This window comes from Salvia hispanica, chromosome 6 (assembly GCF_023119035.1).
Source record: "Salvia hispanica cultivar TCC Black 2014 chromosome 6, UniMelb_Shisp_WGS_1.0, whole genome shotgun sequence".
NCBI classification, from domain to species: Eukaryota; Viridiplantae; Streptophyta; class Magnoliopsida; order Lamiales; family Lamiaceae; genus Salvia; species Salvia hispanica.
The window spans coordinates 10,434,578-10,455,281 of NC_062970.1; the positions used below are offsets into that span (position 1 = coordinate 10,434,578).

The following is a 20,704-nucleotide window of genomic DNA, read 5'->3' on the forward strand; positions in this document are numbered from 1 at the left end:
TGCCGGATCGGTCGCTCAAGATCTTTGGTCTCTACCCGGACCCGATGAAAAAAATGGGATCACTTCTTATGGACTCGTTGAGAATGATTCGGATCTAGTTCATGGCCTATTAGAAGTAGAAGGCACTCTGGTGGGATCTTCACGGACAGAAAAAGATTGCAGTCCGTTTGATAATGATCGAGTTACATTGCTTCTTCGGCCCGAACCGAGGAATCCCTTAGATATGATGCAAAACGGATCTTGTTCTATCTTTGATCAGAGATTTCTCTATGAAAAATACGAATCGGAGTTTGAAGAAGGGGAGAGGCAAGGAGCCCTTGACCTGCAACAGATAGAGGAGGATTTATTCAATCACATAGTTTGGGCTCCTAGAATATGGCGCCCTTGGGGCTTTCTATTTGATTGTATCGAAAGGCCCAATGAATTGGGATTTCCCTATTGGTCCAGGTCATTTCGGGGCAAGCGGATCATTTATGATGAAGAGGATGAGCTTCAAGAGAATGGTTCGGAGTTCTTGCAGAGTGGAACCATGCAGTACCAGAATAAATCTAAGATAAGGGAAAATATAATATTTCCGTGTAGTTTTTCCTTAATTTTTAAAATCCTCAAATTAGAGAAAAAGAATGACAGCTTTGAGCCGAGGAATCAGAATCCTAGAATTTCCAATTAACTTTCCTAATTTTAGGAATCATATTAGTACTTTTCTTGTTTGCTTTTTATTGAAATAAACACAATATTTTAAAATTCTGGATTATTTTCCCGGATAGAATCCTGACAACCAACGGGGCCATATGAATTACATAATAATTGATACTATAATAGTAACTTTTGAAATTTAAGAATTTAAGTAATTCGCTTAATTATATAATGATTGGCATTTGGCACCAATAATAAGTTTTGATACACTATTAGAATCAATACATTAAATACAATCCTCAATATAGATATTTAAAATAATGATTTCATGATAAAGTAGTAGATTATACGAGTCCAATACTTATAAATACGCAGGCACAAAACTTACTCCTGTGCGACTTTTGTTTTAAATTTTATTGTTTGGGGCCCAATTTTAGACCCCGACCCTCTCAACAAATCTTACCAAAATTATCACATTATCTTATCGAGGGAATTAATTTTTTTTATTTCAGATATATATTTATTAATTTTTTTTCTTCAATAGGGAGGGGACAAAAATTCTAAAGTCAAATATATGTACTACTACTATATATTTATTGAAAAAATTTCTTCAATATCCACCGTCCAATACAACATTTTCCCATCTTAAATATTGATCATATTATACTGTTGGATATATAGGTGCAATAACTTTACCATCTAACTCTTTTTAAAACACTGAACAATCTGAAAAGAAATAATGTTCAAAAGATAGACACAGGAGCCAAGAATTTAAAACCTAAACAAATTTCTACATAGAGGTAGAAGGCTAGAACTGTGGCAGCTTACATGAAATATATGCAGAGTAAGGAACCACTAAGAATTTCAAGCAAAATATATCTCGAATATATTTCTTATAGATAGAATTAATTTTTTTTTCAAATAAATGATTAAACTAGAATTGGTGGGGTGCGCCAGCTAATGCAATAATGCAACGCAAAGGCGACACTTGAAGACCCAAGTAGCAAGCTACTTTTATAGGTCTTCCCTCTCAAAAAATAAATTTAATATCGTGTGGACCCAATGATCCACATATCAGATATTAAACTGATAAGAACAGATACTACACTTGATCTTAGCCAAAAGGCCGAGAAAGGTATGAGTTTTCCAAATACTGGCCCATGATATTATACCTCTCTTCTCCACTTCCTTCCTTTGTATATTCAATGTGGGATAAACTCACCAAAATTTGTAAACCAATAACTACCAACACATAATCTAATAATTTAAAGCTTCTTCTCCTATAAATTACTACCTTACAACAACTCTGGCTGTTTCTGGGTAATGAAATACAACTTGATCATCATGCAAGAAATTGTTTTGACAGCATTACTCGACTTAGGTTATAAAGAGACAGTCATATAGGCCACAGAATAACTTTGGCTCTTAATATTCTAACACATGATAACAAAACTTCAGAGCTTTGGCTCTTAATTAATTAAAAAATAGTTAAACTAAAATTAGTAGGGTTCGCCAGGCCAATGCAATAGTGCAACGCAAAGGCGACGTGTGAAGAACCAAGTAGCAAGCTACTTTTATAGGTCTTCCCCTTCAAAAAATAAATTTAATATCGTGTGAACCAATGGTCCACATATCAGATATTAAACTGATAAGAACAGATACTACACTTGATCTTAGCCAAAAGGCCGAGAAAGGTATGAGTTTTCCAAATACTGGCCCATGACCTTATACTCTTTCTTTCCCACTTCCTTCCTTTGTAGTATATTCGATGTGGGATAAACTCACCAAAATATAAAAAATACAGTACAACAACTATGAGTGTTTCTAATCATGCAATTCAGCAATGGTTTCTGGGCAAATGAATAACTTGGATCTTAATAATCTAAAACAACTATCACAATTCTCATATTCTCTTAGATGATAGTGTTTTTATAGACCCCTCTCGCTAAACACAACAATTATTTATTTATATGTTATTCCAACTCTAAAATCATAGACCTTTCTCACAACTTCATTCCTTTCCATTAATTATACTATTCTCTATTCCTTAATGTAGTATATTAGTGCTTTTTTTTCTTTTTGTTTAATGCAGTATATTCTACTCTTTTCTTTCTTTTGCTTTTTGGAAAAGAACCGACAAAATAACTAGAAATGAAGTTTATAATTATGTTCGACTCGATACATGAACATTATTCTAGATAGTACAAAAAGATAAATGATTAAATAAAGAATCAACACAGAGATAATGTGGTAGTTGAAGTTAGCAATGAGGTGTGACAACGGTTGAGGCATAGACACGGGCGAGCCAAGGGGTTCAGCCTCTATTTCGCTGCTCGTCAGAGGGCACGTATCACTATGGTCTATGCGGTATCAGTTTTGACAATATAAGAGTATGTTATTGAAGTAGATTGTATTTGAACTATTGTCCCATATCGGTATTATTTAATTAAATGAAAATGTATATAATGATACCAAATAGAAGTATTGTTGCCGAGCTTTGTAACGGGAGATTGTGACCCAAGTGGGAGCATTGAAATGATTGAATTAATAAAGCTGGGCTTTGTAACACTGATTATGGCTCGCCCGTTCCAAGCTGGGAGTTGGGTCATGGGTTCCTTGCGAAGGCATGGGCTCCTTGGCTCCTATAGCGGAGGGCACCGCGTCAGGCTGGCTTCACTGAGCAACGACTACCTCCCGCTCTCAGCAGTGGAAGGAATACGTGCCGTTGTGTTTTTAGCCCGATTAATTCATTGTTTTGTTTGTAGCCCGATTAGAGCCATAACAATTAATCTAACAAGACAACCATTTTTTATTTCTATAGTAAGTTTTCTTTTATATATTATCCCAAACTCAAAAATCATAAACCAATAATGAGACAGTTCGGAGTCATCCCAATGTTAATCTTGAATTAACTCTACGCTTAGTGATAATGTTTATCACACCCCTCTCCACTAAACACAACAATCATTTTTTATTTCGCTAGTTAGTAGTATTTTTTAAAATTGCATATGATATTACAACTCTAAAATCACATATATGTACATAAAGATCTAGCCCGATTAAAGCCTTACCAGTTAGCCTAACAAGGCAATTATTTTTAGTTTCTCAAGTCAATATTTTTTTTATTTTTATATATGATCACAATTCTAAAATCACACGATCTAACAATGAGCCAGTTTAGTTTGAAATTCGAGTTCTCACAGGATATTAACTGAACAATAATAATAGTGTGAATTAAACTAGATATTAGACTAAAAATACCAAGCATAACCTCTCTCTATATAGGACTATAGAAGTACTTGTCGACTAAACAGAAGATATGGTTATTTGATTATCTTCTTCCCTAATGACTTATGTTTAAAATTCATGTAACAACCTTTTAAACAAGGATATTAATGTCTAATATGATGAAATTTTTCAAAAATTTGATTGTTTCACAATCTTTAAATTTGACATATAATATTACAAATTTATATTATTGTTCAATTGTTTTCACCCGCGATAAAATTCAACTACATTAAAATGAGAGGGATAACCATATCTGGCTTCTAATACTACTTTATAATCACATTACTAGTAGTGATTATATCTTATGTGATATAATAACAAATGAAATGTGAATGAGATTTGTTATTGATGTGACAAAGTTCAGAATTTGTGAAAAAACAAATTTTTTAAAAGTTCGTGATATTAAGCGCACCCATTCCAAACCGGGCCCAACGGATTTTCAGCTGGATTTGGGCCATTCCCAGCAAATCTGTCCCAAATAATAGTTTAATCGTTTTGCGTGTATAAGCCGTCCCAAGATAAATGACTTGTATTCCTTTTTGGGATGTCCCACTATAAGTGACCTATTTCTATTTTTAGCAAAAAGTCATCTCTCTTACTTTATTATCCACCTACTTTATTCTCTCTTCTCTCCTCTATTTTTCCCTCTCTCATACTTTACTCTCTCCACTTGAACTTATTTAAATATCCTTAAATCTCGTGCCCAAAAGAAGTAGGTCACTTATCTTGGGACGGAGGGAGTATATTAATAGGAGTACTATTTTTATTCAGTGAAATTACCCCTTTAATTCATGCAGCAACCATTTTACCAGCCAACGGTACAATTTTCCATTGTAAACATAGGTACAACTAATTTAATACTCTACCATCTAATTTTTTATAAACAATCTCCTCTTAGGTGGAATAATTTGAAAAAAAATCATGTTCAACATCACAAATTCCATGCCTAATATTACCAAATAAAATATGCTGTATTTAATGAAGTAAATCGAATTTTAAATTCTGTGAAAAAAGTAAATATTTGACGTACGACGAATTCGAATTTCGCCAAATTCAATCTCCCAAAATAATTTGGCTGCTGCATTTGACTACGAATTTCATTTCTCTTTGCTTGCAATTGCTGTTAGCCTACTCTCTCTGCCTACTAATCTCTATCTCTCTCTAGAATTGAATAATACGATGGCGTTTAAGGGAATCGGATTCTGATCGGGACAGTCGGGAATGGCGGTGCTGTTGGTGCTGGCCTTCATAATTGGGGCGATTAGTGTTCTCGCGATCGAGGCGGCAGCGCTGTGGCTTTTCATTCGGCGCCTCGATCGCAAAGTCGCGGAGGTAGAAAGCAAGACCAAGGCGCCTTCTGCCCTTGAGCACAGCACCTTCCCCTCCTTATATGACAAGCAGGTCGTAATTCGGTTTTTATTGGAATCTCCGTTTTCTTGTACCAGATTCTTGTGTTTGTATCGACCTCTCTGTCTCTATGTGTGAATTCAAAATTAATAAATTATGTGTTCTCCTTCATTTTGCAATTCGCAACCTTATTGATTGCTCACGGATCCAGACGGGAATTACTTTAGGGGAATTGGGAATTTTGTCTGTGTCTAGTTATCTTGACTGTTTGTCATGCTGTGAAAGCGAGGCATCATGTTTCCTATGATGTTACAGCAGTATTTTGAATTGGGAGTTATTAGTGTACCAGATGCTTGATTATGATTTGCCTAAAAACTTTGGAACATCTCCATAACCATGCTAACATTAACTTGGTTACAAGTTACAACTTATGATACTGGTCTCATGATATTGGTCAGATTTTAGAAACGTAGTCAAAAAATTGAAGAATGAATCAAAATGCAGGTTTTCATTATCTATCATTGTTCATTTTTTGATGTGATTATCTTCAATAATATGTTTCTATTTTCTTGTCATTCTTCATTCTCCATGCTTATCATGTTTATGCCTGTGTCGTTGCTTCAGTTTTTTTTTTAAGTTTCTTGTTAATCTATTCCCTGTTCTTATTTCTGGATTACACTTTTGCTTTCAGGGGACCTTATGGATTCTAGAACCTGATAAAATTCCAAAATCTAGGCATGAAGATAAAGTGCCAAAAGAGCAAAGGAGAAAAAAAGAAATTCTGGAGGTGACCCCTGTCAGGAAAAATGCAAGAATTAGAGATCATTATCTCATCCTGATGGAAGCGGATGTTTCCTGTGTGGAGATTCCACTAAGGGGGTGCACAATTGTTGCTGTTTCTGCTACTGATCTTCCATCAAGAAAATGGTAATTGAGTTTTCCTAAACATTGTTTCAAATCTTACAAATATCCATATAGGCTATAACCTACCCTTCAGGTGGTTGGAATGGACTTTAATAACAAAGATAATGACGCAAATTTTCTTTTCTCATAAGAAAATCATTCTCATTTGTTTGATCCAACTTTGTTTCAGTTTTTTTTTTCTTGCATAATTTATCTTACAGGATTGCCGCCCTACTAGTTTTTATCTTGTTTTGATGGAAATTCTTGAATTTATAGTATTTCACTTTCAAAAGTTATGATTGCCAGGGTGAAAAGGTATCCAATTAAAGTAGAGAGCAAGGATTTAGCTATATATAAAGGATCCAAAATTATTTACCTATATCTGGAGACGGCATGGGAGAAGGAGTCCTGGTGTAAAGTCCTTCGCCTTGCTTCCTGCGATGATGGAGAAAAAAATGCATGGTTTTCCAAGCTGACTATGGAGTTTCAGTATTACCTAGCATCACTTAATGCTGGATACCCTTCTTTTATAAAACCTTCAGGAGGTGTTAATGCTGAACCCGTTAATAGGACAGATAAACTTGATAATTCTTCTTCAAGGGTTCGGCATTTTCTGAAGAAACTAGCTAAAAAGGCTTCCAAAAGTGCGCATGACTATAAACCAAGCGGCCCATCAATTTCTGGACATGAAGAAAGAAAAGTGATTTCAAAGTCTTATTCATCCCAAGACATTGCCATGCCTAATGGATCAGCTAAAATTGATACAACGGCAAAACTTCCTAATGCTTATTTTGCTGACACTAGCATGACATCATCAGTTTCACCCTCCTTAGAATTATCTGGATTATCTGAGGCAGATTCCAAAGAGAAGTATGTAGATGAAGGCACACTGTGCTTGAATATGGTTATTTCACGGCTGTTCTTTGATGCTAAGAACAACTTGCAGCTTAGGAGTTCTTTACACACTCGAATTCAGGTTTTTAAAATTATTTGTTCTTATTTTCAGTGTGCTCTTCTGTGATGAGATGTTGTCTCTCTATGATATGCCATTAGATGTTATCTTCTATTGTCAAATTGTGACATTGTTCTTAGAGTGTGAGATTGCTGCATATATTTGTCTTTTTTTTTTTTTTGCAAATTCTGTTTACAACTTTGCCTCATGTTTTATTAGTAGAATGCACTTGGGACGGAAAGTGCCAGAAAAGCTGTGGAGTAGTATAAAACATAGAAGGATGAGGGACTGAGATAGGTTCTTTGTTTCACTGTTGCACATTGCCTTTTTTTTTGTAGAAATAAAATATTTCCTCACAATCCTAATGTCTGAGTAAGTTGTCTATAAGTTGCTGTTAATGTTCTGGTAATGGATTAGCGGGAATTATGAAGATTGGTCAGTGAAAGAATTAACCATAGTTGCTTTGGAAATGCCCCCTTGCTTAATCCTAAAGAAAATCTACATTGCTGTTTGATTATGATGCACCATCTGGTTCTTAACAATGTGATTCTTCTTCTTACTCATCATGTAAATTTCTGTTTAGTTGTCATGCTTCACCTGATTGATAACAAAATGATGCATCATGATTCTTCTTCTTACTCATCTATAGACAGTTATGTGCATGTTGAGTTGTTGACTGGCCAAACCAGCTCGTGCTCAACCATTGCCTAATGTGGTTTTTGGATGAATTAAGCTAGTAATTCTTGCTGAAGTTAGTAGCCGGTGAAATATAATTAATATAAAAGTTACTGTACATTATTCTTTCACTTACTCCATGAACTTTATTTGCCGATCGAATTGATGCCTTAGCCCATCTCAGGGATGTCTATTGGGCTTTATGGTATACCAACTTCTCTGTACTAATTTGCTTGGATTATTATATTGATCCGAATTTATGGGGATGGACTAAGTATATTGCTGCTTTGAGGCACACAAGCCTCAATTATTACTGAACTCAAAACTCAAGCTTCCCAGTGGACAATATTTGTGATAAATTAGAAATAAAAGTGGTATGTTGGTTTCCATGATTAGAGAAGTTTTTTTTAGCGAATATGTGGGGATTGGAGCTCATTGTGTTAGATTTACTTGCAACATGTTTTACTTGTTTTGTGGCGTCCAAAACTACAGTTTATGTTTTCATAATTTTTGCTCCTTCATAACGCTACAGAGAGCACTATCCAATATGCGAATCCCAAGTTACATTGGTGAAGTCACATGTACAGCTGTGGATCCTGGCACTCTGCCTCCACGAATCCTTGCAATGAGGGTCCTTCCCTCGGATATGAACGAGGTATGGTCCATGGAAATCGATGTTGAGTATTTAGGTGGCATGGTTCTGGACATTATAACAAGGCTTGAGCTTCGAGAATTAGAAGTTGAAGAAGAGAAAACACGGCTCAATGGAAACGATGATGGTGAGGTCCCCTCTGATCTTCTGGAAGGTTTTGAGGATCTTGGGAAACAGTTGAAGCTGGGTGAAGAGACAAACACTGAAGGATATCATGATACAGGTGAGAATATAACTGTTACTTAATTCATCGATGATAAAGAGATTGTACTTTCTTATATCTTAATTGAATTTGGAAAGTTATGTACTTGGTCTTTTGTATTGTGAAATTTTATGCATCATGAGTTGAGGAGATTGTACTTTCACATATCTTGTCTTGGATTATACTCCCTCCGTCCTGCCTTACTTGAGGGTTGAGGCATTTCGTGATTTACAAAAAGTGGTGGTTGTGAATTTATGGAGAGAGAATAAAATAGATAAGTGAATAGCGAATAAAGAAGGAGAGAGAGTAAAGTAGAAGAGAGAACAAAGTAAGAGATATTAAATATGTTGATTTTTTCCATAAATGGGAATGACTCAGTAAATTGGACGGAGGGAGTAATTTCTAGTGCACAGTTTAGTTTATGGTGACCGAGAACGACTGAAATACTGTAGAAAGTTGTTACATCTGTTGTGGAATATGATTTTCAGTTTCCTTTACTCTCATATTAGCATATATTAGGATCTTCTTTTCACCAACAACATCAACCCACCAATATTCCTTTTCATCTCATTTTAGCTATATAAATTTGCAGATGATGCTGACAATCCCAGAAACTCTGTGAATTCACCAGCTCACGGGTCTAAATGGAAGTCAATAATACATTCCATCACGAAACAAGTGTCACAAGTTAGTAAGCACATTCTGTCCTCTGAATTATTTATGTGTTTCACAAAGTGTAATTGCTGCTGACGTCATTTCCATAAAGTGGTAATTTGAGTGTCATGCTTGCGTTCTGATTGAAATTTCCTTCCGTCCAGGTTATTTTGAAGTACTAGTTGGTAGTCCTCTATTTTTCACTTGTTTTCTTGGGAACCTGAACCACCCAAAATGATGGCAACAAAAAAGCCAAAGAACTGCCAATTTTTACTGCAAGAATATTTTAAGAATCCCAACTGCAAGCTTGCCTTATATTTTTCCTTGAGACCAACTACTTATTCATATGCCGAATTCTCAACACTGACTGATCTATAAATCCTCCCCTGGTAGATGTGTAGTTATGTAGGGACTTTGCATCCTTCCTGTTAGTCACTCCCTGTGAATAAACTGTTTGGTTGATGAATGTATAGAAATGTTGGTATGGCCATGGCAATGTGATGCATTCTTATACCTGCATATACATGCATGTATGTATATGTGTGAATACATGTATAGTAATTCAGATACAGGAACATAATTCTGCGATTGACAAGTGTAGCATAACAGTATAATAAAGAGAAGATAAACATAATTGAATGGGCCAAATGGGGGCATTATGCAGAAAAGAATGAGACTTATTGATATGCCAAACTTGTCAAATATTTTTTCCTAATATTCTCGTCATATCTGTTCTTTCACTAGCTTATGGATATTCATGTGAGCATGATGCTGCAACAGTTGCACACATGAAGTTAAAGTTAAAATAAAATTAGCCTGTGAACTGACATGATCATCTGTCATTTGTTAAAGGTTCCTCTCTCATTGGGGATGAGGATTTCCTCTATTAGTGGGACAATACGGGTGTGCATGAAGCCTCCACCTTCTGATCAGATATGGTTTGGGTTTACTTCGATGCCTGATATTCAATTTCACTTGGACGCATTTGTGGGGGACCACAAAATTACAAATGCTCGCCTAGCTTTGTTTCTGATCAGTCGAATCAAGGTCAGATCCTTTATCTAGAAGTGACATACCTTACCGAAACATTTGCACATTCAACCTTTTATCCTCACTCTTGGACAAATTTATTTTGTTGAAGTTTTAGAAGCTCAGCACACACTACTTAATAGTCAGTTATGTCAATTTAAATTGAGCCTCCCTGCCAACATGTCTCAAGTCAAGTTACAAGCATGTTTGGTGTGGCATCTTGACCCTTGACCATTGTGATAAGATGAAAATGCCATCTAGTTTCTCTATCTTTATTAACCAAACTCATCAAATTTAATATGCATTTCTGAGAAACTTCATTTGTTGATATAGTGATCATGAAATTTGTTTTTCTTTCTTTTCGTTTTTATTCTTTTTGGTTTTGGAAATTGGAAATGTAAATAATTATTGTAAAAGGCATATGCACATTTGCTTTATTAACATAATAATTATGTTTACTTGTTACTCTTTCATAATCTAGACGTCACTAAAAATTGTGGTCCATAGATATGACAAGTAATTCAATGTTCCCTTTCTATATTATTTTATATGCATTTATCTGGTTGTATGTCTGTATGAGTATTTTTTTAATGAATTTTAGTAACCTGAGAGATTGCTGAATTTGCATCTATTTAGATGCCACACTGTTGAGATTATATAGTTGTGGGAGAATTTAAATGAATTTCTCGTTAGTCATTTTCGATTGGAATTGTTTAGGCTACTCTTTTACCTTTCCTTTTTCTCTAGGAAGTTTGTGCATTGTCTGTCTTTTAACTTTCAACCCACCTTTATGGCTTAACTTTATTTTATGGCTGCACTGAATTTGTAATCTTTCTTTCAGGCAGCAATTCGGGAAACGTTGGTACTTCCAAACAGTGAGAGTATCATACTTCCTTGGATGTTGGCAGAGAAAGATGATTGGGTCCCCAGGAAAGCTGCCCCTTTTATGTGGTATAAAAACAATCAAGATTCTGTTGGTATGAACTCAAGACGAGAAGCACCATCATTCCAACCTGGGGAATTAGCTCATAATGCTGCATCAAGCCATGGAAATTCTTCTAGGTCAGAAGTCGACTATGAGGTGTCAAAGAATGCGAGTTCTATCCCAGAAGGAACAGGTGAATCCGTAGGCCCCCGGGAATCTTCATCAAGTTCCATGGGCGAGACAATGTCAAACAGCAGTTCTTCGCAAGATCTTAGAGCCCCTTTACTGAAGGATGAGAAGATGCACGAATCTACCACCAGGAGTATAGAGCCTATACAGGATGCCCGTGTGCATTCTCCATCACGTTTCTTTACAACAGTTGACGATGATATGAATCCGAAAAAAATGGGAACGAAAGAGCGCATGCGTGGATTAGGGAAGAAAGTGGGGGAAAAGCTTGAGGTGAAGAGGCGTCACTTCGAAGAAAGAGGAAGAAGTTTTGTCGAAAGGATGAGGGGACCGTGAGTAAATACTAGTAGTATTTCATTCCTTGTAGTATGTCTCTGCTACTTGCATTATTCTTTTCTCAGGAATCTTTGTGTCTAACAGTGTACAAAGTTCCCCAAATTCTATAAACATAAATAGAAGATATATACTGAAGTCTTATTGCATACAGATTGTTACTTCATTAGTTTGTTGCAATTATCAGATTTTTCTGCAGTGCAATGAAGTGAGAGACATAGGAGGAATAATGTGATTATGATATCAGTTGTTTGTGAATGAAGCAAGACATCAAGTATAGTCATAATTATTTTGTTGCATCATTATAAGTTTAGCCTCCTCAAGGTTGTCACTTAGGAGTGAGAATATACATTTTACAGTCATGCGAAGCTACAGAAGCCGAGATTTGTCCTTTGAGCGATTTCTGGGTTTTATGCTGCAGAGAAAGAAACATAATGCACGAGTCTGAGTTTGAGTTTGAGGTTGAGTTGAGTAATACTGTATGAAGAAGAATCGGTGTTGTTCTTACCGCCCACAGGTCTCTTGCATCGACGAGTTTAGTGTGGTTAAGGCCGATGTCCGACCAGTGAGCAGTGATAGTTGCTACTGAAGGTCCTCTGTTCCACAAAGCAACAGCTACTCTGTTTCTGGACAGGGCTCCTCCCCACACCTGTTTTATGTCATTACACACAATTATTTTATGAATACCACTGCTTCATCAATTCTCTCTACCATTTACCTCTAAATCTCCATATTTCTTCAGCTTTTTCCCTTGAATGCCAAGTTTATCTGTTTCCCAAATCAACAGTCAGACAAAGAGTTTTTGTTTCCATTACTGAACAAAAACAGAATTAGGTTACAGTTGTAGTTGCTCACCTTGGTTCACAGCAATCACCTCCTTATTGCTTAAAATCTCCACCGTCACTTTGTCCATTGACCGTACATCACACCCGATCAACAGAGGAGCCTATTCTCAAACAGACACACACACACACACACTCAACAGGTTAAACCACTACTCACTCATGTTCACATCAAATCTCATCACTTACTTTGATCAGTGCCCATATGCTGAAATGTGACCGATATTCTTCGCTGCTCATCCCTCCGTTCCCAACTTCCAACATGTCAGGATCTGTCAACACCATGATCAGTAATAAACAGACAGACTAAATTAGGGAGCTGTCCGGAAAATCTAACCATTCCATCCGCCCGGCCCTGCATACTTTGCCCATCGGTCATTCTTGTCCGCCAGCGAAGTCATGCTAGCAAACACATATGTGATGAGTGGTTATTTATTTCCATGAAATTTCATTTGCTCACTCAAACTTGATTCAAATCACCTGTTCCAGTCATCCCGAATGTCTTCCGTTGTTCGCCAACTGTTCCCAATAGACTTGGCCCAAGTTGCTGGATCTTCTAACCCCCTTTCATATTTGAAACTGTGGTTAGATATGAAATGAGAAGTTTTCTGTTTACAAGGATGAATACTAACCATTCACACATAGAGTAGAAGATTTTCCTCCCAGAATTCAGCAAAGCCTTAGCCATCACAGGATACCTTCCAAGTAAGTAAATCATTAATCCTTACTCAACCCCAAATTCCAACCACTAAAACATATCATACCTTTCCTTAGGGCTGATGCCATTGTTGTTACAGTTGTCATACTTCAAGTAATCAACTCCCTATTTGTGGAAACAAAGACAAAATGATTGATTAACCATTCCATTCCCAAACTCTTGATCCCACCTCCTCAATCAATAAACATACCCATGAGGCAAAAGTCTTTGCATCTTGCTCTTCATATCCCAATGATCCAGGCATTTGCTTGCTGCATGTTTGATTTCTGCAATAGTGATGAAACAATCCATTTCTTGATTTTCTTTTTTCTTTGTGATGCATAATGAAGAAGGGAGAGGCTATTAATTACCCAGCATCTGAGTAAATCCCAAGCTTTAGTCCCTTCCCATGAACATAATCTGCCAGTGCTTTGATTCCAGAAGGAAATTTTGAGGCTTTTGCAACTAAGTTTCCCTGCATTAAACACATACATAAGTACATATCAAGATAAGCTATTTGTTTCAAGATACTAACTTATTAATGAGCATGAATAATAGGCACAAGCACCTGAGCATCTCTGTTTAGTTCAGCCCAGCAATCATCTGAAAATAACAAAGCTTACATTTAGAGGGAAACAATATATTAATAAAGATTGATAGAATATAAATGTGAATGTTCATTTACCAAGATTTATATACTTGTAGCCAAGAGCAGCAAGCCCAGATGACACCATTGCATCAGCTGTTGAAGAAACAATTAAAAAAAATGTGTGATTGAAAAAAGAAAAGATTATTTGGATGTCACCTGTTTCCTTAATCAAATTCTCTTGAATGTCACAGCTAAAATGGTTCCAGCTGTTCCATCTTGAAGATCAAAAGCATAAAAAAAGTGATGAATGATTAATTAAATAAAAATGAAGAAATCCTGATAATGAATGATAATTACCCCATCTGAGGAGTTCTTGCTAGCCCATTTTTAAGGGCAGAAATGGGATTGTAGCAGAAAGACAATAGTAATAGCAGAGTCAGCATATTGCAAGAATTTGAAGTCATTTGTGAGTGTGATGGATTGAGTGTCTGAGGATCTATATATAGAGGAAGAGAGTTTGGAAAAGGTGGATGTGGAAAAATGGCCATGTGTGACTGTGTTTGTAATATCTATGCTAATGAAATGGGTGTCTATTTCAACTACCAGCACATTATTGAGGCTGTCATTTCAAAACTCTTTTGTGGAATTACTTTGTACTCCACAGTTAGTTTTTCTATATCTATTTCCATTTCTGTCTCATGATGCATGACAAAAGCTAACTTATTCTCTACTCTTTGTCACTAAGGTACTAGCATGAATCTTTAATTTGGATGTGAATCCAATAAACTTGGTAATTTGTTTCCAGAGAGAATTAAAAATAGTTACCCTCATTGGTAATCAGCATAAGGATGCAGGATCTACTTACTAAATATGGTAAAAATGAAATATGACGCGTAATGACGGATGTCCTGAAGTGAAAAAATTGGAACAAATAATGACAGACGGGCAATATTATTTACTTTAGAGATGAAAATTATGCAGGATCTACTTACTAAATATGGTAAAAATGAAATATGACGCGTAATGACGGATGTCCTGAAGTGAAAAAATTGGAACAAATAATGACAGACGGGCAATATTATTTACTTTAGAGATGAAAATTTGACCGACTAAACAGTGCCGTATAAACTAAAAGAAGTTGTGATGCCAAAACAGAAAAAGCCCATTTCTTTGAACATATCTCATAGCATAGGCGTAGCGTAAGTGCCACGAGGTCCTTTGTCGTTATACTTAGATTTCATTTTTCAAATATTAATGCAGTATTGTCCATTGAATAAACACCACAGAGTAAAATGATCCTAGAGGGAGTACATGGTTTTAATTTTTAAACATAGACATAGTCCTCATTTTCTCATTGCAGCCAGTAATTTAAAATTATGAATTTTAATCAAAATCATGTTCATAAGATTTAAAATCAGAAATTAATATTATAAAGTTTTAATTCTTGGGTATCGTCCCATCTATAGAAATTACATAATATGAAAGAGAGAAAAACAGAGACGAGCTTTCATTCAGATCTGAAAAACTAATTACATACGTGTTTCACTCTTTATTTGTACAAGTATGAAAATGCAGCTAAAGGTGTGCACTCTACACGTGAGAACCACCTGCATCAATATTTCATTCATAACTTTCACACCATCTATGTGCAAAACGATCAACTTTAGTTACTACTATTTTTCTTCCTTTTTTTTTCTCTCTTTTCTTATTTAATAAAATAAAATCATTTTGAGGACGTTGTTTTGCAAATATTCTGAAATGAATAAACATGGATGGGAAATTGTGGTTTTTACTAGTATATTTGTAATTTAAAAGTAGAGAAAATTAACAAAAAAAAAATCACAAAATAACGTCTTTGAGGGAGGGCGACTTAAATTTCCAAGTCAATGAATGTAATCATTAACCCTACACGAATAAAGAATACTAATATTACTCCGAATATAGATGGAAGGCCAATTATACATTAAAAGTTTAAAACTCATGTCATTTCAAAGTTGTTATTCAATTCGTCCTATAGAAATAAGTTAAATTTTCTTTTTGTACATCCTATAGAAATAGGCTATATTATTTATAAAAAAATAATTTTTTTTTATTTTATTATTTATAGATCTCATTATCTACTTATGCAACTATTTTTTTTTTCTTTACCAATTATGCATTAAAACTTGTGTTGTTCTTATATAACTTCATGAGACACGAAGAGAGTATTATTTAAAAAACGTGTTTGACCGTTTGGAAGTATTCTAAAGTTGGTAAAAAAAAGTGGCGAAATGTGAAGACGGCTTGAATTTCCAAGTCAATCGCTGTGATGATTAAACTTCCATTAATTCAAGAATACATGAATATTAGTAGAAATTATAGATGGAAGGGCAACTCGTAGATTGATTATAGTTATGTAATTCGACAAATCTCTAGTATTCAAGTAGTCAAAGTCCCGTCAATTGGAAAAAAAAATGAAATTTTCTTTTTTATTTAGTGAAACAATATTTCTTTGAGCAGTCTAAACAAAAATGTATTTCAAATTCCTTGGACCAACTAGAGGGTTAATTTGGCCTAAGTTTTGTACATTATAATCCAATCGATACAAATATTTCATCAGTCTAAGCTAAGATGACGTGTTTTCTTTCTTAGTCTATTCTAAGATAAAATGATAATATTTTTGTTTTTTTTATCAACTAATACACTCAACCACTTCATTGACAGACATCAAAAGTAATAATAGAATGAGTAACGAAGAATAATTTTGCCCACTATGAATAAACTTGGATATTTGTATGCAAAACAACAAAAAACAACTTTGTAGTTATGAATTATTAGCCTCTTGCATTTCTATACCAACTGTTGTGAGTCCTTCATCTTTTCTCTCAACAAAAGCTCTAGCAAGACTTTGCAGCTTTTCCTTGACTGAAGCCGATGAGGCTAATATATCCCGGTTCTCATAAAAGAATTCGGAGAAGAACGCAGCTAGAGCCATTGATGATGATACCCCCGCAATGAGGAAAAGGCCAGTGAAACGATCCGGACCCAGGCCTTCCAATCCATCAGCACAGCAGACTTGTGCTCCAAACCACCTTCTTGTGATCAAATCCATTTTCCCATTCTCTTTCATTTCCAATATTGCTATTGAAACATCACCGACTAATGGTGAGCCCTTCCTAAATGCCTGAGACTTAGCAATGTAAGTGCTTTTTATTTGTGGAAAGGATCAAAGTGATGATTATTAAGAATGGCTACTTACAAATCCAAAACCCGAGGTTTTGTATATGGGATCGATCATGGTATACTTGTCGCAGTGCTTGCCAAGGACTAGCTTAAGATAAGGGATCTCATCAACAATTGCAGCTGCTCCTCCATTTCTGCTACCTTTGGAGAGGGCGTCTTCGTATTGCTCAATTGTGCCGAAGTATCTCAAGTTGTAGTTGTTGAATACAGCACTACCTTTCAAGAATCCAGTGATTAGTGAGCCGTTTTTGTGGCCAATGTATTCACCCTTCTTGATCATATCTATAGACTTGAGCTGCTGTACTGTCAGCATAGATGTCAAGTTGGCGTTATAACTTGATGTCAAAACCAGCACCACAAACAGCCACACGATCACTACGAATCTTGTCAAGTTGCTCGTCACATTCTCCTCTGACAACAGATACATTCTTGATAAAAATAACAAGTACTAATAATAATAGAGGAGGAGTATTATTGATGTAGTAGACTAATATGCGCAAATGAGTTGCTTAGTGTGCAGAAAAGGGGTAGAAACGCGTGCTAGGGGTGTCGATGGAGCATCAGGTGGGGTGCCAAACTGGTCAGAATGATGTACCCTGGAATTGAGGTGTAAGAAGGCAAAGCAAGCTTCTAGAAGGGATCCATTTGGAGGGCACAAATGTCAACACACGAAGGAAACACCCGTTCTTATTTAAAACCCTAAGCAAATCATTTGCGTATATTATCTGTAAAAACACTATCGAATTGACCAGTAAACAATGCATGAAACATGCCTTATCATAGACTTACTATGTGAAAAAACAAGGGTTGAGAAAGAGAACCACAACGTCGTCCCAAGTTGCTGCATAGCTGGACCTGCGAAAGCTGTGTTCTCGCGATGCTCAAGAACCCAAACTACAAATCCGGTGAAGATGCAGAAGGCTCCTATGGTCAGCCAGAGGCCAAGTGTTAGAGGCTTCATGAATATCCAAGCATTCTTCGTCTTTATATCTGTGGTTAGCACGAGCATAGCAACTCCAGGTTCTGTGTAAGGAACAGTGAAATCAACAAGTTTTGATCTGTTACTTGTAATGGTCACATCTCCCACAACTGCATCAATATTCTGCCATTTGAGAAGTATTAAGTAGTAGTAGTAACTATTAAGTTTGATGTTGAAACAAGCAAGAGATTAATAGGAAAAATACCTGAAGAAATATTTGATAAACAAGGTCATCATAATTTTCAACTTCAAATGCGATATACTCTATTGCAAGTCCATCTCCATAGGCTAATGACTGCAAAGCTTCCTCAAAAACATCAATGCAGAAACCAGTTGCTTTAACAACACCATCTTCATCCTTTTCAACTTTGACAAATTCGTCAAATGTTCTGTTTATAGGAACTCCGACTCTCAACTTGCTCCCACTCAAGCCATTAGGCGCGATAGTTGTTTTGCCAGGCCATATGATGGCAAGATCCTTGGAAACGCCATTCTGTACCGTCCAGAATCCGACAGTGTTCACTCCATTACCAATCACATTCACAATCTCGAATTCGGATGGTTGTAACTGACCATCACTGATATTGTAATCACCACTCAGCCCTTTAGACATAAAATTTCTGATCAATGGTGCAAGTTTTGGACCACTATTTGAAGTCCCTATTGCTTCCAAATCTATCGAGCCTCCTCCACGAGCCATGTTCTTGAATCTTGGAGATGCATCTGCGCGTACACGCTCTACGGATTCTGCTACAGCAGCTATGCTGTCATAAGCCCACAAACCAAAAACATTCAGTTCTGGTCTTTCAATCTCCGGATTCTCCTCATAAAACCTCTTCTTCCATCTTCTAACGAAGCTAATAACTTCGTCAGATTTTGGGATATAAGCCTTCACACCTATTACTCCCTGCATTGCTTCAATACCTTCTGAATCCAATAAACTAGTTAGCGGATCAGCAACTATCCAAGCGTACCCCTTGCTCATCATCCCAGCTTCTTTCGCCATTTGGAAGAACCGAGATGCAAGAGATGGTAGCATGTGAACCACAAACACCTTTGCCTGCAGCTTCTTCTTTATCTCATTCAGTTGCTGAAGAATCTCATCATTTTCAGCAGAAGGAGACACTGCATTTCTGGATGAGACAAAAGAATTGCTGTTTAGCAGTTCCTCTGCCAAAAATTGTACTAATCCACTACCATATTTTGTATCCTCATAGATAAAGAAAACCTCTCTCCAACCAAAGTTCTTCACAACTGCAGCTATTGCTTTGGCTTGAAAAGCAAAACACCATGATGATCTGATCAAGTATGGCGATTCGTGAGGCGATAGAGACAGGCTCGTTGCTGGTGATACTATTGGAACTTCCACTTTGTCACCGATTTCTATGACAAAGTCTGCTTGAATGGATGTTTGCGGCCCCCAAATAGCCACTACTTGAGTATTCTTCAGCAGATCAATGGCTGCACTCAGAAAAAGTTGAGCTAAATTTCCAAGAAATGTCACAACAAAAAACTCTGCAATTTAGTGACGTAATTATCCGTCACGAAATTTAGGCACTAAACAGATTTAGTGACAGATTAAGTATCAACAGATCCGAGAGTACAAAGCTTGTTAGTAAAAAATATTAGTGATGGAAAAATCCGTCACTAAAGTTACAATGACTGAAATCAAGGCGGCCCCATGGTAAATTAAGATTAGTGACGAACTATTCTGTCATTAATTAGTGACTGATGCTTTTCAGTCACTTATCCGTCACTACTTCTTGTCATTCCAATGCTATCACTAATTCCGTCACTAATTTGCTTTTTTTTTTTGTAGTGCGTAAACTTGTAAGTAATGAAGGAAAAGAGGTGTTATACTTGTGTATACCTGCAGAAGCTGCAGAAACAACATCTTTGCTTGAATCCTTGAAATGTGGCACGATCACGGTGCTATAATTACTGTTCTTGAAGTAGAAGTCTTCAATGGCCATGGAAATACAAGTTTTGTACATCTTTCCAAGAGGTGTCTGAAGATCAAGAATGATTCCGACATCAACCTTTGCAGCTGTGGCGTTGGATCCATTGGCGAAATGAAAAAGAAGAAGAAAGATGAAGAAGGTGAGTTTTGATATAGGCATATTTGGAAAGTATGAAGAATCTAAGATTGATTCATGCAAATATTTGTAAGAGAAGTCTTGAAGGGGGATTTAGTGAATATGTGATTAGGGGGCCGTTATAAAGGATAGTCCATTATATGCTCATTACATTTGCATACAATGTTCATGGTTAGTAATTATAAAATAAAGAATTGGTTATCAAATGATTACGATCCTATGTTAATTAATTTTGTACAATATATATACGTGTTTGATTTAGTCACTAATAGTAGTCAGCCTGAATTTGTGAGACACTGACATTATAGTTACAATATTTTAGCATTGTCAAATATCTTGAGTGAATAATCATACAACTGTGAGTATTACTTAGTGCAGTTGATATATATAGTACTGTGTCAAATTGCTCGATTCATTATTTTAATTATAATGAATTTTAAACCAAGAAATCTTTCTTGTAAGCAAGCGTCCTGGCCCCCCTTATTTAAAGTAAA

At 36.0% G+C, this 20,704-nt stretch overlaps 4 protein-coding genes and 2 non-coding genes across 11 annotated transcripts in view; 2 read left to right on the plus strand and 4 right to left on the minus strand.

The window, feature by feature from the left end:
• LOC125194670 (protein Ycf2) overlaps positions 1 to 670 on the plus strand; it is a 6,688-nt gene extending 6,018 nt beyond the window's left edge. The window contains exon 1 of the mRNA XM_048092915.1: positions 1 to 670. This exon is cut by the window's left edge and continues 6,018 nt beyond it. Within this exon, the coding sequence (XP_047948872.1) occupies positions 1 to 670 (670 nt within the window).
• A 909-nt stretch (positions 671 to 1,579) lies between these two features.
• LOC125197693 lies at positions 1,580 to 1,775 on the minus strand. Its single transcript, XR_007172221.1, has one exon. It is a non-coding gene; the product is annotated as a U2 spliceosomal RNA (small nuclear RNA).
• A 363-nt stretch (positions 1,776 to 2,138) lies between these two features.
• LOC125197692 lies at positions 2,139 to 2,334 on the minus strand. The gene has a single exon (XR_007172220.1). It is a non-coding gene; the product is annotated as a U2 spliceosomal RNA (small nuclear RNA).
• Positions 2,335 to 4,980: 2,646 nt separating this feature from the next.
• Positions 4,981 to 11,934, plus strand: LOC125193400 (testis-expressed protein 2). The gene is made up of 7 exons (XM_048091182.1): positions 4,981 to 5,325; positions 5,963 to 6,198; positions 6,481 to 7,150; positions 8,334 to 8,676; positions 9,248 to 9,342; positions 10,162 to 10,356; positions 11,180 to 11,934. The coding sequence occupies exons 1-7, from the start codon at positions 5,146 to 5,148 to the stop codon at positions 11,786 to 11,788; spliced, it is 2,328 nt and encodes a 775-aa protein (XP_047947139.1). The 5' UTR covers positions 4,981 to 5,145; the 3' UTR covers positions 11,789 to 11,934.
• Positions 11,935 to 12,062: 128 nt separating this feature from the next.
• Positions 12,063 to 14,441, minus strand: LOC125193401 (alpha-galactosidase-like). Of its 2 annotated transcripts, XM_048091184.1 has the most exons (15): positions 14,271 to 14,440; positions 14,130 to 14,188; positions 14,010 to 14,066; positions 13,893 to 13,927; positions 13,696 to 13,799; positions 13,536 to 13,611; positions 13,392 to 13,450; positions 13,260 to 13,325; positions 13,108 to 13,191; positions 12,965 to 13,029; positions 12,817 to 12,899; positions 12,641 to 12,731; positions 12,504 to 12,553; positions 12,294 to 12,434; positions 12,063 to 12,200 (listed from the first exon to the last, which is right to left on the minus strand). In XM_048091184.1, the coding sequence occupies exons 1-15, from the start codon at positions 14,375 to 14,377 to the stop codon at positions 12,114 to 12,116; spliced, it is 1,164 nt and encodes a 387-aa protein (XP_047947141.1). In that variant the 5' UTR covers positions 14,378 to 14,440; the 3' UTR covers positions 12,063 to 12,113. The 2 variants fall into 2 exon arrangements, with proteins under 2 accessions (XP_047947141.1, XP_047947140.1); XM_048091183.1 differs by having other exon boundaries at positions 14,010 to 14,188; positions 14,271 to 14,441.
• Positions 14,442 to 16,659: 2,218 nt separating this feature from the next.
• LOC125196517 (glutamate receptor 2.9-like) lies at positions 16,660 to 20,401 on the minus strand. 5 transcript variants are annotated; one of them, XM_048095061.1, is made up of 6 exons: positions 19,985 to 20,401; positions 18,320 to 19,575; positions 18,201 to 18,237; positions 17,925 to 18,059; positions 17,152 to 17,546; positions 16,660 to 17,076 (listed from the first exon to the last, which is right to left on the minus strand). In XM_048095061.1, the coding sequence occupies exons 1-6, from the start codon at positions 20,232 to 20,234 to the stop codon at positions 16,717 to 16,719; spliced, it is 2,433 nt and encodes an 810-aa protein (XP_047951018.1). In that variant the 5' UTR covers positions 20,235 to 20,401; the 3' UTR covers positions 16,660 to 16,716. The 5 variants fall into 5 exon arrangements, with proteins under 5 accessions (XP_047951018.1, XP_047951016.1, XP_047951017.1 ...); XM_048095059.1 differs by having other exon boundaries at positions 17,925 to 18,125; XM_048095060.1 differs by having other exon boundaries at positions 17,152 to 17,438; positions 17,925 to 18,237.
• Between the last annotated feature and the right edge of the window lie 303 nt (positions 20,402 to 20,704).

Bases quoted from the DNA above. Each gene is read 5' to 3' on its own strand.
- LOC125193401 (XM_048091183.1), bottom strand. From the start codon at position 14,377: ATGACTTCAAATTCTTGCAATATGCTGACTCTGCTATTACTATTGTCT. The intron at 14,189-14,270 runs GTAATTATCATT...TTGATCTTCAAG, and splicing joins GCAAGAACTCCTCAGATGGG to ATGGAACAGCTGGAACCATT. The intron at 12,201-12,293 runs GTAAGAACAACA...CTTTCTCTGCAG, and splicing joins ATGCAAGAGACCTGTGGGCG to CATAAAACCCAGAAATCGCT.
- LOC125193400 (XM_048091182.1), top strand. From the start codon at position 5,146: ATGGCGGTGCTGTTGGTGCTGGCCTTCATAATTGGGGCGATTAGTGTT. The intron at 5,326-5,962 runs GTCGTAATTCGG...TTTTGCTTTCAG, and splicing joins CCTCCTTATATGACAAGCAG to GGGACCTTATGGATTCTAGA. The intron at 10,357-11,179 runs GTCAGATCCTTT...TCTTTCTTTCAG, and splicing joins TTCTGATCAGTCGAATCAAG to GCAGCAATTCGGGAAACGTT.
- LOC125196517 (XM_048095058.1), bottom strand. From the start codon at position 20,234: ATGCCTATATCAAAACTCACCTTCTTCATCTTTCTTCTTCTTTTTCAT. The intron at 19,576-19,984 runs GTATACACAAGT...TTCTGAGTGCAG, and splicing joins TGTTTCTGCAGCTTCTGCAG to CCATTGATCTGCTGAAGAAT. The intron at 17,077-17,151 runs GTAAGTAGCCAT...GCTAAGTCTCAG, and splicing joins AAACCTCGGGTTTTGGATTT to GCATTTAGGAAGGGCTCACC.